This window comes from Octodon degus, unplaced genomic scaffold (genome assembly GCF_000260255.1).
Source record: "Octodon degus isolate 3935 unplaced genomic scaffold, OctDeg1.0 scaffold00037, whole genome shotgun sequence".
Classification (NCBI taxonomy): domain Eukaryota; kingdom Metazoa; phylum Chordata; class Mammalia; order Rodentia; family Octodontidae; genus Octodon; species Octodon degus.
The window spans coordinates 9,514,544-9,531,892 of record NW_004524613.1 but is presented as its reverse complement, the minus strand read 5'-3'; the positions used below and the strand labels follow the sequence as shown (position 1 = coordinate 9,531,892).

At 44.3% G+C, this 17,349-nt stretch overlaps 1 protein-coding gene and 1 non-coding gene across 2 annotated transcripts in view; both read right to left on the bottom strand.

The window, feature by feature from the left end:
• Positions 1-17,349, bottom strand: part of Ppp1r16b (protein phosphatase 1 regulatory subunit 16B) — a 112,698-nt gene that overhangs the window by 67,493 nt on the left and 27,856 nt on the right. Inside the window, exon 2 of the mRNA XM_023714961.1 lies at positions 15,350-15,704. Coding sequence (XP_023570729.1) covers positions 15,350-15,599 — 250 coding nt within the window. The 5' untranslated portion in view covers positions 15,600-15,704. The remainder of the gene's footprint in view (positions 1-15,349; positions 15,705-17,349) is intronic.
• LOC111816703 lies at positions 6,562-6,672 on the bottom strand. The gene has a single exon (XR_002821052.1). It is a non-coding gene; the product is annotated as a small nucleolar RNA SNORA24 (small nucleolar RNA).

Sequence of the window (17,349 nt, the reverse complement as noted above, 5' to 3'; positions counted from 1 at the left end):
AGAATATCCAAGAAAACTTTAAAAAAAAAAAGAACAGTATGAGAGAGATATAAACACCTATCATATCACAGAACCACAGTATAATACTACAGTATAATATTTCTATGCCAAACATGTTCAAAATAAACCAATAACATTTATACTGTGTATTAAAGAAAAAAACACTATGGTTTGTCCTCATCCACCTTATTCACTGGTTTTGGCACTGCGCAACTCCTGGCTCTTCCTCAAAATCAAAGTGACCGTGAAAGGTAAACATTTTGAAGTGACTCAGGACATTGAGGCAGCCACCTCAGTGCAACTGAAAACACAGCAGACTTCCAGATTCTTCAGAAAGTGGCAAGAAGGAGGGTACATATCTTTGAAGCAAAGAGTGGGTGTTAATTAGGAAAGGGGGGTAATGGCAATATGTCCTTTATTATAATAACATAAAAAAACCCTTAAATCCTTTTATTTATGTATTTGGTACAGGATTTCACTACACAGCTTGGACTTGTACTAATCCTCCTGTTCTCAGCCTCCCCAGCACTGGGATTACAGGCATGTACTACCACGCCTGGTTGCGGTGGCTGGCTCAGCACGCTCAGGGTTCGAGGCAGGCATGGCATGTGGTACTGGAGATTGAACCTGGGTCCTTGTGCTTGCCAGGCAGGCATTCAGACCACCGAGTTATCTCTCCAGACCCTATAATAAGATTTTTTTAATTAGATATTTATTGTCTTTTTTACTTATAGGTGATTCCACCTTAATATTCTGATCCCAGCTTTATAACAAATAAAAGCAAAGAGGGGTTGGGGAGATGGCTCAGTAGAATAAGTGCTTCCCTGGCAAGTGCAAGGGCCTGAGTTCAATCCCTGGTTCCACAAAAAAAAAAAAAAAAAAAAAAAGCAAAGAATGCAATAATATGGGGGAGGAGCAAATATTATTAGATTTGATTACATAAAAATGAAACTAAAGACATAGAAACTACTACTGTAAATAAAATGTAAACAAACACACACTCTGCAGAAAAAAACATATAAGAGCAAAGGGTGGACATCACCCCTCCCTCTACTGACATTCCCTCAACTCCCATACACAAGAATGCACAATCATTATGCTCAATGAAAAAAAAAAAGAAATGGACAACTCAGAGAGAGATGGCTAGTAAACTTAAGAAGAGGTAGTTGACCTTCAACATCTTAACTTTATGCAAATTAAGACAAGGACATTCTCCAAGACAGACAGGCATTACAGATCCGTGGCATGCATCTGTAATCCAGTCTATGTGAGAGGCTGAGGCAGGAGGATCCTAAGTTTAGGGCTATCCTGGACAACTCAGGAACACCCTGTTTCAACATTTTAAAAATGGGAGGTGGAAGTGTAGCTCAGTACTAGAACACTTGTCTAGCATTCCGGAAGCCCTGAGATCAAACCACAGCATGAGCATGTGGGTGCACACGTGCGCACGCACGCACGCGCACACACACACACACACACACATATGCACGCACACACAACCAAACAAATAAAATGTGTTCTTACTATATTAAAGTGTCAACCCAATGTGTTTCTGCTGGCATCACCCAGAGCTGATGTGGAAGGAAGCGGCGAAGCCCTGCTGACACAACCTTCCTGGGAACCAACTGAACAGTTCAGCTTGAAACTTCACAGGTGTTTACATCCTCACGTCCCATGTACTTGTAGGAATCTACCCTGAGCAAATAAAGCTATGACTAAAGCTTTCAGGCATCAACACTTATCAGAGTGCAATTTACAGTAGCAAAACAGGAAGTATCTCAAAATGCAATAATAGGGGAGTGGGTACATAAATTATGGTACATCCAGACGGGTATATAAAAATCTTCACTCAAATCTCCTTTCCAAAGACTTTTTTTTTTTTTTGGTATTTAGGACAGGGTCTACAGGGTCTACACAGTCTCATTGCATAGACCCGACTCTTAGTGATTCTCCTGTTTACAGCCTCCCAAGTGCTGGGATTATAGGTGTACACCACCACGCCCAGTCTCCAAAGACTTAATAAGGACAAAATACTTGCCCTTTCAGCAGCATGGACTCACCCAACAGCCTTTCTGTTATGGTTTGTATTTGTGTCCGCCCCCCCCAAAAAAAAAGCCTCAGACAGCGATGGGGCAGACTTTGAGAGTCTGTGATTAATTCATGATCCACTGGGATTATGGGTGTGAGTGCTGCTGGGATTATGGATGTGAGTACTACTCCCAGCCTGGGGTGGAGAGCCTGAATGCACCTTCAGGGAGACAGACTTGCCCTCTCTAGCCATTGTTGCTGTTACTCCTCCCTTTTGCTCTTGCTGTTTTGCTGCCTTCCTCTGCCGTGAACTGCTGCCCTCTGGCACGTGCCACTCTGCCTTGGAGCCAGGCGAGTATGAACTGAAACCTCCACTAACTGTGAGCTAAATAACCCTTTCCTTCCTTCATTTTGGGTGTCACGTACTTGTCCCAGCAATGAGAGAAGAGTAACTGAGACACTCTCCCTCTAGAAACCCATCTGTCTAATGCTTCTGCGACACCATGCCATCACAGGTTTCTTTCTACCACCCTGACAGATTTTTTTTTTAAGCTATGTTATTGAGGCTATCAAGGAACTACATTTCTAGCTTTTTTTTTTTTTGTATGCATTTATTTAGAGACAGAGTCTTGCGAAATTTCCCAGGCTGTCCTCAAACTCATAAATCTTCCGGCCTCAGCCTCCTCAGTAGCTGGATTCCAGGTCCGGCAGTTGATTCTCCATGCTTTACCATTTCTTGGCTGAATGTGTATTTGCTGCAGTTGCAGGGGCCTTCTCCTGCCTCGGCCCCTTGCTCTATGTAGCCTTGATTCCCAGATGACTCCACATTTTCCTTGGCGTTGGGAAGATTGCACTCTTGTGCTAATGATGCCCAAAGAGTCACATCCACCCCAGCTTCTCCCCAGAGCTCCAGACCCACATGCTCCCCTGGCTTGGACATCTCCAATGAAATGGGAAAAAGATTCTCCCACTTGGTCTGTCCTACAGGACACGTGTTTTCTCCAAATGCCCATCTCCCTTCTCTCTCAACCTTCTCGGTGTCAGAGTATGACACTGTTATCCATGTAGTTGCTTGAGCCCAACACTCAGGCATCATTGAGGACTCCATTCTTGCACTGCTGGACACAGCCCTGTAGGTTCCACTCCCTTGTGGCATTAGACTTCTGTGGCTAGAAAGGGCAGTGAGCCAGAGGCAAACGACACTGACGAGCAACCAAACAAAGCACTAGGACAAAATTTCCTCACCAAAAGGCATCATGTACCACATTCAATGAGATCAAAGCAGTTGAGTACCAAAGTATGATGCTACCAAGCTCAGTGGCCAGGACAATATGTAATTCAAAATCTCTATTCAACAGAATTCCCCTCAAAACTCACCAGTGGCATCATTGTCTTTCCTTTCCCTTTGCTTTCCTTTGCTTTCTTTTCTTTTCTTTCCTTTCCTTTCCTTTGCTTTCCTCTCCTCTCCTCTTCTTTCCTTTCCTTTCTTTTCTTTATAGTGTACTGAAAATCCAGCCCAGGGTCTTACACATGCTAAACAAGTGCTTCTACCATTGAGTGAGAGCCCAAGCCCTTTTTTAATTTAAGACAGAATACCACTAAGCTGCCTAGACTGGCCTCAAACTTATGATCCTCCTGCTTCAGCCTACCACGTAGCTGGGATTGTAGGTATGCGCTACCATGCCTGCCTCCCCCCCTGTGGCTTTTCATCTGACTGAATTTAAATGTGTACCTCTCATGCAGTCCCCATGGAACACTGCTCTTCTCCAACCCACCTCTTAACTCCCACCTCCCCATCTCCCCTTCTCTCTGTCTTCAAGAACCCCAAGTCCATTCTCATCGAGGGCCCTTTAGGCTTTTCCTCCAGATGCCTCCACATGCAAGCTCAGCCCAAATCACCTCGGAGATGCTGCCCCTGACACTGCTGCTAACATAGTGGCCGCTCACCTTAGTCTATTTGTACCACGATGTTGTTTAGGCTCTTCAAAGTACACAGTAGATCTCTAATGTTGTTGAAATAAGGCTTTTTTGTTGTTGTTGTTGTTCCTCGAATGCCTTCAGGGCACTTTTGGCCAGCTGGAGAGGTGTGAGGTTCGAACTCCAGCAACCTGAGGCTGACAGCTTTGTGGAAGCAGCCGCTTAAAGGCCTGAGCTAGGGCCAGGCCCCCTTATGTTGTTGAAATGACAAGTGAATGGTAGGAGTAAAACAATGGTTTAAATATACACACTCTATGCAGAGATTGAAAGAGTTGAATACAACTGGGTGATTATCATATGTCCCCTTCTCTGTGCTGGGGAACACCTCCTTCCCCACGGACCACACAAAGGCTTCCTCAACTTGTGCACTCTGGTTGGGTTCCATAATGGAAGCATCAGCAGAAGGGAGATGAGGCGGAAGCTGCCCCTCCTCTCCACAGAGCACCCACTTTGGGCTGTGGTGCCCACCTTCCCTCAGCCCCCAGGTCCCAGAGTAATACCAGCTCCCCACTTCTGCTGCCTTAGGACACTGTGCCACTCCTGCTTAGTTCCCATGAAAGGGTGGTTTTTGAACAGGTCCCCAAGATACTGTCAGGGTATTCAGGAGGCCTAAGTACTTTCATACAAACACTAAACAATATTTGCATTCTTCACTGTGTTGCTATTTGCATGATAGCACAAAAGCAGTGTTGAGTAAGGCTACTGTCACTTCAAGGGACTCAGCCCAGCAGCACCAGCTGGGCCAGCAGTCGGGGTACTCTTCCCTGTTTTATATGTAGAGTTGAAAAACAATCACCTGATGAAGCAGTCACATGCAGCCATTTTATTAGATTGGCAGTAGCTGAGTACATTTCCTGGTAATACAACGTGTGACAAGATGAGAAAGACACACAAGGGATGCTCATCATCTCAGTCTGCATTACTTGAGCAACTGTTTACACCGTGAACCAAGCTGGCCTCTTCTCTCACACAACACTGTTTCTACTTCAAGACCTGTTCTCTAGGGGCCAGGGAGATGGCTCAGTAGAATAAGCACTTGCCCAGCAAGTGCGAGGGCCTGAGTTCAATCCCCAGTTCTGCAAAAAAAAAAAGACCTGTTCTCTAAAATGAACAAAGAGATCCACTCAGAACTGACAACAGCCAAGCATGGTGGCACACACGGATAATCCCGGCCACTCCGGGAGTGAGGCAGGAAGATCACAAGCTGAAAGCCAACCTGAGTAACTGAGCAAGACTCTGTCTCAACAAAGGTGGGGATCACCAGGAAAAAAAGACAAGAAAAAGAATTTGTTGCCAAAAATATGATTTTAAGTTTTTTTTAATTATATCAAGAAAGTATCTTTAATACTAGTTTTAACAGTTCAGGTATATTCAAAATACTGCCTTGGTAGTTTCTAAATTATTCAAAATGTCCACTTTTCACTAAGTCTGGTGACCCACTGCAACATGCTGTGAAAGACTTCACCCTTTATCACTCTGGTTTTCTTGATTACCTCGCCCTGTTTCCATGAGCCATCAGCACGGAGTTCTGCTTCCTAGAAACATTTGAACACTCATTAGAACAGTTTGCCTGATAACCTGGCCTCCTCCAGGTTTTTTTTTTTTTTTTTGTTTAATGTATCAGTTATTTAATTAGGTTCTTAGTAAGAAATTTAGAACACTAATTTATGAGGATAAATTCCATTTGTCAGAGCAAAAACGGATCGCAGGTAGCCCCGGAGCTGAGGAACAAACAGCTTTGATTTTTTGATAAAATCTGTGAGTCCACCGCTTTCTGATCCACCTTGCGCTGCTCTGAAATCTGGTCTCTCTCTGTAAGATCTTGCCCTCCTGGTGTCTGGGTTTCTGCAGCTTCTTCTTGAAGTAAGCATCAGGGAGGTGTTTGGGGATTTTCACTTTGCTGATGTCAATTTTTATAGAGGTGGCAATGACAAATTTCTGGTGTGTTCTTCGTAGAGGAACACAATTAAGGCTAAAAGGCCCAGTCACAAGTAGCAAGCCACTGGCCAACTGCTTCAGGAAGACCACTCTCTTGCCTCTGTGACGCCCAGTGAGGATGATCAAGATGGTGCCGAGAGGATGCTAACTCAGAGTTTCTCACATGCTGACTGAAGGGTTTCTTGCCGTGGCTCAAAAGCTTTCGGGGCACATCTTCAGTAGGGTAGGATCTAGGCATTTTTCAAAGCTCAACCACCCAGCTACCTCCATTCTTGTTCCCACCGACCCGTTTTATGATTGTAACAAGAACTTTCTCCTTCTTTTTCTTCTCAACCTTTGATTTAGCAGCTGTGTACCTTCTCTCACACAAAACCTTTCTGGGATACATAGCAAATCGTGAGTATCTACCAGTTCCTCTAACCAGGCCAGGATTTCGGCTGCAGTGGGGTTGCCTCTTTTTGGACTTTTTTGCCTTCTTCACTTTACCCTTTTTACCAGTACCACTGGCAGAAGCCTTGTGGGCTTCAGGTTTCTTCTCTTTACTGTCTGGCTTCTCAGTTTTTTTCACCAGCCATCTTGCAAGACGGGAAAGAGCTCCTCCAGGTTTTAAACGGCAAAGAATGTTATTTGTGCCAGTCAGAATCTGATACCAATTAAATGGTGACAGCTTTGCCAATACACAAGAATATGCTCTTCCATGGCTAGGAAGGATTTTAAGCTTTTAAAAATATTTTTTTTTTTTACATTTTTAAATGCGTGTATGTTCTTACATGTGTGTACGCACACATGCTAGGCATCTGTTGTGGTTTGTGTCTAGTTGTTCCCCCAAAGCCTCATGCAGCCATTGGGGCAGGCTTCTAGAGTATGTGATTAACTCATGATCCAATGCTGGGATTATGGGTGTGAGTGTTACTCACACACACACACACACACACACACACACACACCCCAGGCAGAGAGCCTGAATACAAGGAAGGGAGAGTGGCCAAAGCAGCTGCTCCTCCCTTGGCTCTTTGCTGTTTCCTGGTGCCATGAACTGCTGCCCTCAGCCGTATACCACTCTGCCTTGGAGCCAGCTGAGTATGGACTGAAACCTCCACTAACTGAGCTAAATAAACCTTTCCTTCCTTCATTTTGGGTGTTGGGTACTCTGTCCCAACAAGGAGAGAAGAGTAATTGAGACAGCATCAAGAACCCAAGGCTTGGGGCCAGGGAGATGGCTCAGTGGAATAAGCACTTCCCTGGCAAGTGCAAGGACCTGAGTTCCATCCCCAGTTCCGCCAAAAAAAAAAGAACCCAAGGCTTTACTCACACTAAGCACATGTTGTATCACTAAGCTACATCCATGGCCAAAACTCTGAGTTTCAGAATGTGTGGATAGTCCTCATTCACTTACAGTTTCGTAGTTGTTCAACTTTCTGGTTAGAGTGGTGTTGGAATTATATAATGAAATGTGTTACCATTTAGAATGCAATGACCAGTGTTTGGTTTTTTTTTTTTAAGAGACTAACATATGATCTTTAAAAAGTCTGCATGGGTAAAAAGCCACTCAAAATGCAACGCAGGTCAATAGATTTTAATGTAACAGAGCAAGAAAAGTTAAAAATTGAAATGGTCTCAGAGTCTACATTGCAATTAACCTGTACCACTTGTTCAGATATAGTATCAAACAATATCTATAATTATCTTAAAAGTCAATTATTTTCTCCCTATTCCAAATAAGCTTTTTTTTGTTTACTTCAACTAGAATAACAGATCCCTTCAATGAGAAGATTTGTACTAACAGTGTTTGGACAGGATGTCATGTCTGCATCTTGTACTATGAATACTACGAAACAATGTGCAATGTATTAATTATTGCAACTGTCCTACTAACCTGTTTTGAAACTGTCTCATTGCTATTTGTTTCTCAATAAAATAAAAAAGAAAAGATCCCAACAGACTGAGGGCAACAGCAGATAAGAGAATGTACCTGTCTTCTGTGATGCCTGAGTTGAAAAAGACTTGCAAAAGTATAAAACAAGGTGATTCTGCTCATTAGTGTTTTGCTTTCAAAAACACTATTTTTCATAAAAAAAAATATTTACGTTAACATAGAGCTTGTAAAACATGTCCGTAAATTCCTCTTCATGCAGTGATGTAGCTAGCTGATTTCCCTACCCTTTGTGTGTGGCCTGGCCTGAGTGAGTCATTTCTCATGAACAGAACATAGTGGAGGGGTGGTGTGTGAGCCCTGAGGTCACAGGGGTGTGGCAGCTCTCTGCGTCTCTTGGATGGCTCCTCCTCAAAACAGCCACCTGCCATGTTGAGAGGATGCTCAAGCAGCCCAACACAGGGGCTTACACAGCAAAGAACTGAGGTCTCCTGCCAAGAGCCACGTGAGTGCACCCATTTGGAAGGGGGTCTTTTAACTACCACTAAGCCTTGGGATGACCACTACCTGGAGAGATTCTGAACAAGAACCACCCAGCTAGGCTTCTCCTGGATTCCTGAGCCACAGTAATCATGGGAAACTGTAAGTATTTACCGTCTTAGGCAACGGAGTTATGTGCTCATCTGCTATGCAGCAATAATTAGTACAAAAGATGAGTTTAAATGTTCTGATCGAATAAATTAATAAATGTTTAATTAGTCAGCTTTAATTTCTAATCCAATAAATAGTAATAGATAGAGCCCTGTCAAACAAAAGCTCTTAAGAGGTTCTCGGTTCACAGAAAGTACAGGAGCTCTGGGAACAAGAGTTGGGTTGGAATGCAAGTCAAAGGTAGCTCACTGGCCTGGAATGCATAAAGTCCTGGGTTTGATTCCTACCACAGCAAAAAGGGGAAGGGACAGAAAAATTGAGAGCCAACCCCCCTAAACTCTCCAAGTTGTTTTAGTGTTAAACTTTCCTTAAATTACCAAATGTTAGAACACTGTCTGTTTCAGTGATAAAAACAATACCAAAATATTATCACTGGCTATTGGTGTTCAATGGGAGTATGGATAATTTTGCCTTTTTAATTAATGTTCCATCTTTTTCTACACTTTCAAATTTTTCTACAAGGAAACATTATTTTATATGCAAAGAAAAGCTTCCTTTTCCAAAATCACCAAAAGTGAAAATCAGAGCCATTTCCTTGGGGGATCCAGAGCCCAGGTGTCCACCAGTGGCCCGGGCTTGGGAGAGGTCCGCAGTGGCTGAATGGAGAGGCTCAACGCCCCACAGCAAACTGCAGCCAGAAGCGCTCTGCCATCTGTTTTACATACAGTGCTAGGTTTCTGCATAATATTTCAATTAAAGGAAAGTTTCCATTGCTTTAAAAAAAAAAAAAAAAAGATTGAAAACCTTTACCATGAGAATAACACTTGAGTTAAATTTAGAGTAAGAGAATCACTCATTCTTTTAAACATGAACAGTTTCCATACAAAAAACCCTACACACTCTGAAAGAAAAACAGAAGTTCTAATAACATACATCAGTGGTTTCAAAAAAGGCTGGGCTACTGGGCCCAGAAAAGAAGTGAAGGCAAGGGGGTAAAGGGCTTCTCTGGGGCCCCCAAAACCAAGGGCCTGAGGCCAAGAGAAATGCCTGGGCCCACGCAGCTGGAAAGATACACAGATCATAACTATTGAGTGATTCTTCTGTTTTTTAGAGAAAACCAAAGGCAGGAAAGGCAGGAAGTGTCTAGATTGACTAGTAGTTCAATGCCAGGACTTCAGAGACTGCTGGGCGAGCTGCAGTCCTGGACCTGCCACTTAAATCCTGTGAGAACTTGGCCATTGGTTACCCTCTCTGAGCCTCTCATCCCTGGTGTGTAAAACAGGTCTGAAAAGGCAACATGGTGCTGCCAATTTAGACAACCATTCAATCTTTTCCTTAAAAGTTAAGCATAAATGTGCCTGGAAAGCGCAAGGTCCTGAGGTTTGACCCCTGGTACCACCAAAAAAAAAGTTAAGCATAAATGTACAACTTGACCCAGCAATTGTTCTCCAAGGTAAGCACCCAAGAGCACCAAGTACAAATGTCTACACAAAGGCCTGCATACATTGGTTCTTTTTTTTTTTTTTTTGTGGTACTGGGGATTGAACTCAGAATCTTGTGTTTACCAGGCAAATGCTTATCCTACTGAGCTATCTCCTTGGCCTACATTGGTTCTTAACAGCAGTATTCACTATAGCTGAGAATGACAAACAGCCAATCACAAAAAGTCATATATTGTTTGATGTCATGTAAATGAAACATCCAGCAGAGAGTCAAACACAGAGAGGGAAAAAGTAGATTAGTGGTTGCCTGGAGCTGCGGCTGGGCTGGGACCCTGGAAGGACTACACTTTGGCAAGAAGCTTTTTGGATAAAAATGCTCTAAAACTAGATTGTAGTGGTCGCACAACTCTGTAGATGAGCTGAAAACCACTGAGTTGTACCCTTAAAATGGGCAAATGTTATGATATGTAAATTAAACCCCAAGGTATTTTTTTTTAAACGGAGTTTGACTTTTCTTTGTACGCTCACAGGGTTGCTTGTGAGGATTAACTGAGTTACCATGTGAGAAGCAAGGCCTGGTGCAAAGTCAGCACCTGATAAATAATCATGAAGATGACAATCAGAATACATAGTAATAAGAGATTACATAAATGTACAATAGTAGAGAATGTACAGACAACAATTTATATAACTTACCCAGTTTTTATCATATCATTTCATCATTTGCCAACTCAATTGAATCTCTCACTAACTTTACAAGGCAGATATAATTTTCCTCATCTTTACAAATGGGGTAACCGAGGCACCAACGAGTTAAGTAACATTTCCTGAAAATGCACAGAGAGTAAGCAGTAGAGCTGGGATTCCAATCCCAGAGGACAAACTGCAATCTGTAGTCCTGGGCCTACCACTATCCTGCCTGCCACTAAGTATCAGCTATGAATTTTCTGCTCTAATTAGTGATGAGGTGGGTGCAGAAAAGGCTCGGCGATGGCTCCCCAGAGGTCATGCTGGACCCAAACCTGAAGAGTTGGATGACTCAGCCAGAGAAAGAATGCTTTGGATAGAGGGAACCACAGCGCAAGTGCAAGTGACGGAGCACATGGGAGGAGCCAGGACCCCCCACCCCCACCCCCAGCTAGCCGACCTATGCGAGGGTGACTAAGCGCAGTGTGGGTGGGGCTCAGAGAGTCCAAGGTCCAGAGACACTAGTGGAAGGGCAATGCAGGGCCAGAGAAGGAAATTCAGTGCTCCCTCTCGGGAAGGGAACTCACATTCCACCTGCAGGTGAGGAAGGTTGACTCAGAGGATGCTATGAGCTCAAAGGCGCGGGGGAGCTGCCCCCACGATCCCACCCCACTGTGCTCGAACACCCCAGCAGCCTCCCAAACACCAGCTCCACCAGCAAGCAGAAGTTGTCAGCCAGTGAGCTGTCATGCTGCCAGGAAGTGGAACACAACCCAACAAGCGCAAGGGCGGACTGATGGCAGCTCACCCTCTCCCACCAGCCACCTGTGGACCCCAGGGGCTCCTTTCACCCCACCTTGCCCCCAGCAAGCCACAGAGCACAGGGCTATGGCCCTGCCATCCCCACAGTGCAGCCCATAGGGGCTAGCATTTTTCTCATTTAAATGTAATGCCCTTCAGTCCAGCTCTTCTAGTTTCCTATTCTGTCCGAAACAATGAGTGGGATATGTGCACAAAATATTCAATTATATCAAAAGCAGAAATACTGGGAAAAAATCTCTATGGCCATCAATAACCAGAGCAAAAATTCTGGTAAGACCATACTACAGAGTACTACACAGCAGCAAAAATGAACAACACAAATCTACTACACTCCACATAAAAATATTTCCAACACACAATGTGGAGTAAAAAGAAAAAAAGGAAACCGTAGAATAATATATTCAAGATTCCAAGATGTCATCACTTAATGTAAAAGTTTGAAAGAGAAAATGAAACTCAGCTCTATATTTCTCAAGTTTACAAATACATAGATTAAAAAACAAATATGTAAAAAAAAAAAAATATCAAATACAAATACGTAGACAAATGAGCAATGCCGGGAAGGAAACGCATCAGTCCAACATGCAGCGATCATAGAAGAAGGAAGGAAGGAACAAAGACTTGTTACCTTGTTTATATGTTTGACGGGCGTGTGTGTGTGTGTGTGTGTGTGTGTGTGTGTGTGTGTGTGTTGCTGGGGACTAAACCCAAGGCCTTGCATATGATAGGCAAAAGCTTTTCACCAGACTTTTTTTCTGGCTTAAGATAGGGTCTACTAAGTTACTTCAGGCTAGCCTGAAATTTGTAATCCTCTTGCCTCAGCATCCCAAGTAGCTGGAATTATAGACGTGTTCGAATTTTTTTCCATAATTTTATTGAGAAACAAATAGCAATGAGACAGTTTCAAACCAAATTGATAGGACAGTTTCAATAATTAACACATTGCATACATTCTTCCTAGTGGTTAATTGCTGTACAAGATGCGGAAATGATATCCTACTTACAAACACTATTAGAACAAATCCCTCTATTCATTAAGAGAATGCAACCATTTTGAATATACAGATACAAAATGGACATTCATCTGTATCCCCTTTTTTTGTTAAGTTCCGTTATCTGAATATTATAGGTGTGTTAACTCAGCAAAATATTCTAAAAGAGTCCATTAGTCCATAATAGTATTGGGTCTTCCGCTTCACTGGCAATGTCAGAAATTGTTGACCTGAGTCCCCTACAGCTCAACATAACAGCATGGCTTTACTTCTTATACTTCATTTTTATACTTTTCTGCTGGATGTTAAGAGACGTGTTTGATTTTTACGAGAAGAATATGTTTATGTATATCTGAGTTCTCCAAAACATTAAAGTCTGCCAAAACATGCAAAAAAAAATGTGTTTAAATTGCCACTGCACTGATACAGGGCACAGGGTAACTTTTTAAAGAGCTGTCACATGCTAGGTTTTTTCCAATTCTGCCACACCTTCTTGGGGGCAAGTGTTCAAGATCCTATTTTACACATCTGAGAAATCAGACCAGAGAAGAGGAACAAACTGCTCAGGGTCACAGGTAAGGGTAGCCAGGAAGCACAAGGACTGGTCCTTGGACTCCAAGGCCAGTGTTCTTTCTAATCAGTACACAGGACAGACACTAAGGGGAGATGCCACACAGGCAGCTCACAGAGCCCCTGAGGTGCCCCCAGAAGGGGAAGGGGGCTTCATCAGGTTAGTGGGGAGTGAACGATGAGTGGGGAGAGAAGAGCTGATGAGCCGATCCCTCCGTCAAAAATTAGACATCATGATGAGCCACCCACTGAGTGGGACGTGCTGCCATGTCATCCAGTAAAGCACATGTGGGAAGGAGCCTCGAGGCCACGTCCCTGAGCCTGCGACTTCATGCCTTGGGGGGGGGGGGGGGGGATGCTGCTCCCCCCAGGCCCTCAGCAGAGCTGTTTCCAGCCAAGCAGTTCTGGGAGCACATCTCTGCTCCTCTTCTAGAGCCCAGGTCACCAGGATGAAAATGGAATTGTGTTTGCAGAGGTTGAGAATCCCTTATCCAAAATGCTTGGGACCAGAAAGGTTTTATTTTTTAGACTTTAAAAAGTTTGGAATATTTGCATGTGCATAATGAGATATCTCAGGAATAGAACCCAAGTCTAAACAAGAAACTCTTCTATGCTTCACTTTCACACACACACACACACACACACACACACACACACACACTTTTACACACAGCCTGCAGGTAATCCTATGCACTAGTTTTAGCACATCTGTATTTGAACCACAATTCAACACATGCAGTCAGCTATGGAATTTGCCACTTGTGGCATCAGGTGGGCTCTCTGGTTCCAGTCAGGGAGTAATTCAGATTTCACATCTTTTGGGAGTAAAGATGTTGGAGCTGGAAAACCCAATGCCCTTCTGTGTTGTAAGGGCCACTACCCCTCAGTTCTTCCATTGACTGCCTTAGCACAGGTCTTGGAGGATGGGTAGAGGGGCTCAGGAAACGTGTGAGGTCTCTCCAGGAGCAGCCAGCTAGGCTTGGGCATCTGGGGATAAAAGGGAGGCTGCTGAGGGTATCAAAGGTGGTGTGCATAAAGCCCAGTTGTGGTGACAGGCATGACCCCCTCAGAACACACAAAGAGAAGGCATGGGTCAAGTCATGGAGCCATCACGCAGCTTTACAATGTGAGGCAAACCTTCAATGCCGTGGGGGCAGTGATGGACACTTAGGTCCTGGGGATTTTGATCCTGCCCTGACACCTCAGCCAAAGGTCCAAGCCATTCTGGGTCCCTGTTTCCCACATACACAATGGGTGGTATTAGATGGGGCTCTTGAGTCTGGTGATATCTGGATGACGGGACCCATAGCAATAATATAACCCAATAAAATAAAAGGAAAAGAACCCATATAATCTGGAAGCAGGCTATATGAACATATTTACATTTATTTATTCACTGATAGAGGTAAAATGACCTAGACAACCTTGAATAGGCACATTTGTCTATATTTCCAGGCTTTATTGACATTCTATGCTAATACAAACTATATTATAGTACACTAAACTATATTATAACAATCTATGGTGAAATAGATGTTATATACATAATACCTAAAACATTTACAGTCAGCATGAAGGCACTATGTCTAAGGGAACTTTATTATTTTTTTATCATTATTACCATTATTATTATTATTATTATTTTGTCTTTTTGAGACAAGGTCTCACTGTGGAGCTCAGGCTGGCCTTGAGCTCATTCTGTAGCCCAGGCCAGCCTCAATCTCACAATGGTCCTCCTGCCTCAGCCTCCTGAGTGCTGGGACAACAGGTGTGTACCACCACACCTGGCTAAGGGAACTTTACAAGTAGTTTCTAATTTAACACTCACAGCAGGTGCTTACAGTAGACTTTATCATTAGATTCATTTTTCACCAAACACAAGGAGCGAGGGACTGCCTACCGCCTGAGTCACAGAGGTGCTATCCAGACCTGGGACTCTGCCATGGGGTCTGTTCTCTGCTGTACCTCCTCCACTGTTGCCTGCTGCAGGGGAGACCCGTGCAACCAGGAGGGCATGCAGATCTCACAGGCAAGGGGCCACAGAGGAAGGGCTTAAGAAACGCAAGGCCCCAGATCAGCCAGTTGTTGGAGCGGAGAAATCAGGCCTAATGCGCTCATACTGCATCTAGAATCGCAGCGCATAGGAAGTAGGTTGTCAGTAAATATTGGCGTGAAGGAAATTATTATGGTATTCATTAGCTAAAGGATGGAATCCTTGTTTCCAACAACAACAAAAATCTAAGAAACAAAGCCAAAGATTTTCCTGGGAGCATGCCCTCGCAAAGACGAAGAGGGGCGTCGCTGCCTTTGCTGGGGAGAGGCAGCACGGAGGCCCAGACCCCACCTGGACCCGAGGCCCAGCCACTTACCCTCCTCGGCGTCGTTGCGCAGCGAAGCCTCCAGCAGGGCCACGCTGGCCTCGAAGGACACCTTTTTGCGGCGGCCTCCAGCGCTGCGCTTCCGCTCGTGTTTGCGCTTGCGGTGCTGCAGGTCCTGCTCATACTGCGCCCACTTCTTCAGCTGCTGCGCCCGACGCTTCTGCGCGGCGCGCAGCCGCTCCAGCGTGGGCACCTTCTCCAGCAGCTGCAGCTCGGTCAGCAGGTCCACGTGGCTGGCCATGGCTACCGCGCGTCCCCACACCTGGCAGGGCTAGCACGGTGCGCCCGGGGCCAGGGGGGCGCGCGGGCTCCCGAGGGGCTGGGGCCTCATGGTGGGGCCTGTGTCCTGGGGAGAGAAGCACAACAGCATGCTGGTCAGGCGTGAAAACACAGAACGGAAGGTGTCACCCTCACCACCCCACGTTCAAAACCCTTCCAAGGGTTTCTTTCCACTGCTTCAGGGACAGGAGTATGCAAGTACCCGCGAAGTATGGTGTGATGACACAGGAGTGACAACATATAGATACTTGGATTTAAGTTAAATTAAAATAAAATAACATGGCTCCCTCCCTTAATCGCATTAGCCACGTTTTAAGTATACAATAGCCACATCCTTCTGGTGCTTGCCATATTAGATAGTGAGGTTATTCCAGAAAGCTCCAAGACAGCTGTGATTATCTACCTTTTCAGCCACAAGCACAAAATAGGAGCCATGTCCTTCCGGCTTACGTCAGACTTTGAGGATCTAGGCACCTGGACCAGAGGAAGTACCTGGGGAGTCAACAGACAGAACCCTCAAAATCTGGAGACCTTGCGAGCAGGCAGATAGAAGCCAAGTACTTGACAGTTCTGCATAAGCCTGTTTTGTTCTGCTCATTATGGGATGCAGGTTGTCATGGAGACAGGAGAGCCATGATCAGAAAGAAACTAGAGGATATACCACCACAAGGGTTCTCAGAGCATACTTTGGCAGAAGTGGTTTTTTTTGTTTTTTTTTTTTGTTGTTGTTGTTGTTGTTTTTTGTTGGGTTTTTTTTGTTTTGTTTTGTTTTGTTTTTGCTCGGAATGCCTTCAAGGCATGACTGGCTGTCTTGTGTTGTGGGGATCGAACCCAAGCAACCTGAGCCTGACTGCTTTGTTGAAGCAGCCACTTAAAGAACTGAGCTACAGGGCTTGCCCCCTCAGAGCATAATTTGGGAACCCGGTAGGGAATCCCTGAGACTTTTTGAACAAGTCCACAAGGTCAAAACTATGTACATAAGTAAACTGAATAAGAGGTTATTAAACATTTCCATTCTCATTATCTCACGTGGTCGGTGGGTCCCAAAGCCACACGACAGGTGGCATCACAGTGGATTGAGTGGAGACATAGATATGAAAATCCAGATTTTAAGTAAAGGCGTTTACAAAAATTTAAAACAGTAGTGCTTTCCCCACTAATTCCTGTTGTTGTTTCAGAAATAGTTACTCTTTCCATCAGCATCGCATATTGCTATACCAGGTTGATTATTTTTTAATGAATTTATGTGATTTTTAAATGCCTCAGCATTCATTTGTAATATGATAAATATTGATGGATAAAAATTTACAAAAGTGCTTTTGCATCTTCAATTTAAAAAGGTAAAGTAGACCCAAGACCAAATAGTTTAATAATTGCAAAGCTACTGGAATCTAGACAGTCTTAGCTGAACTTTCCTTGTTTGGATATCTTTTAAAAGAGAAGAAAGAGTAAAAGGAAGGAAGGAAGGAAGGAAGGAAGGAAGGAAGGAAGGAAGGAAGAATGGAAGGAAGGAAGGAAGAGGGGGCAGAGAGAGGCCTCTTCCTGTCATGGTCTCAATGCCATGAGGTCAGCAGAATTACAAAGTCTTATGCAACTGATTTTCATGCAAGCACAGATGCAAAAAGAAGGGGTCTATGGGGCTGGAGAGATGGCTCAGTGGTCTAAAGCACCTACTTCGAACAAGCTTGGCAAAGCACAGGGACCGCGGTTCA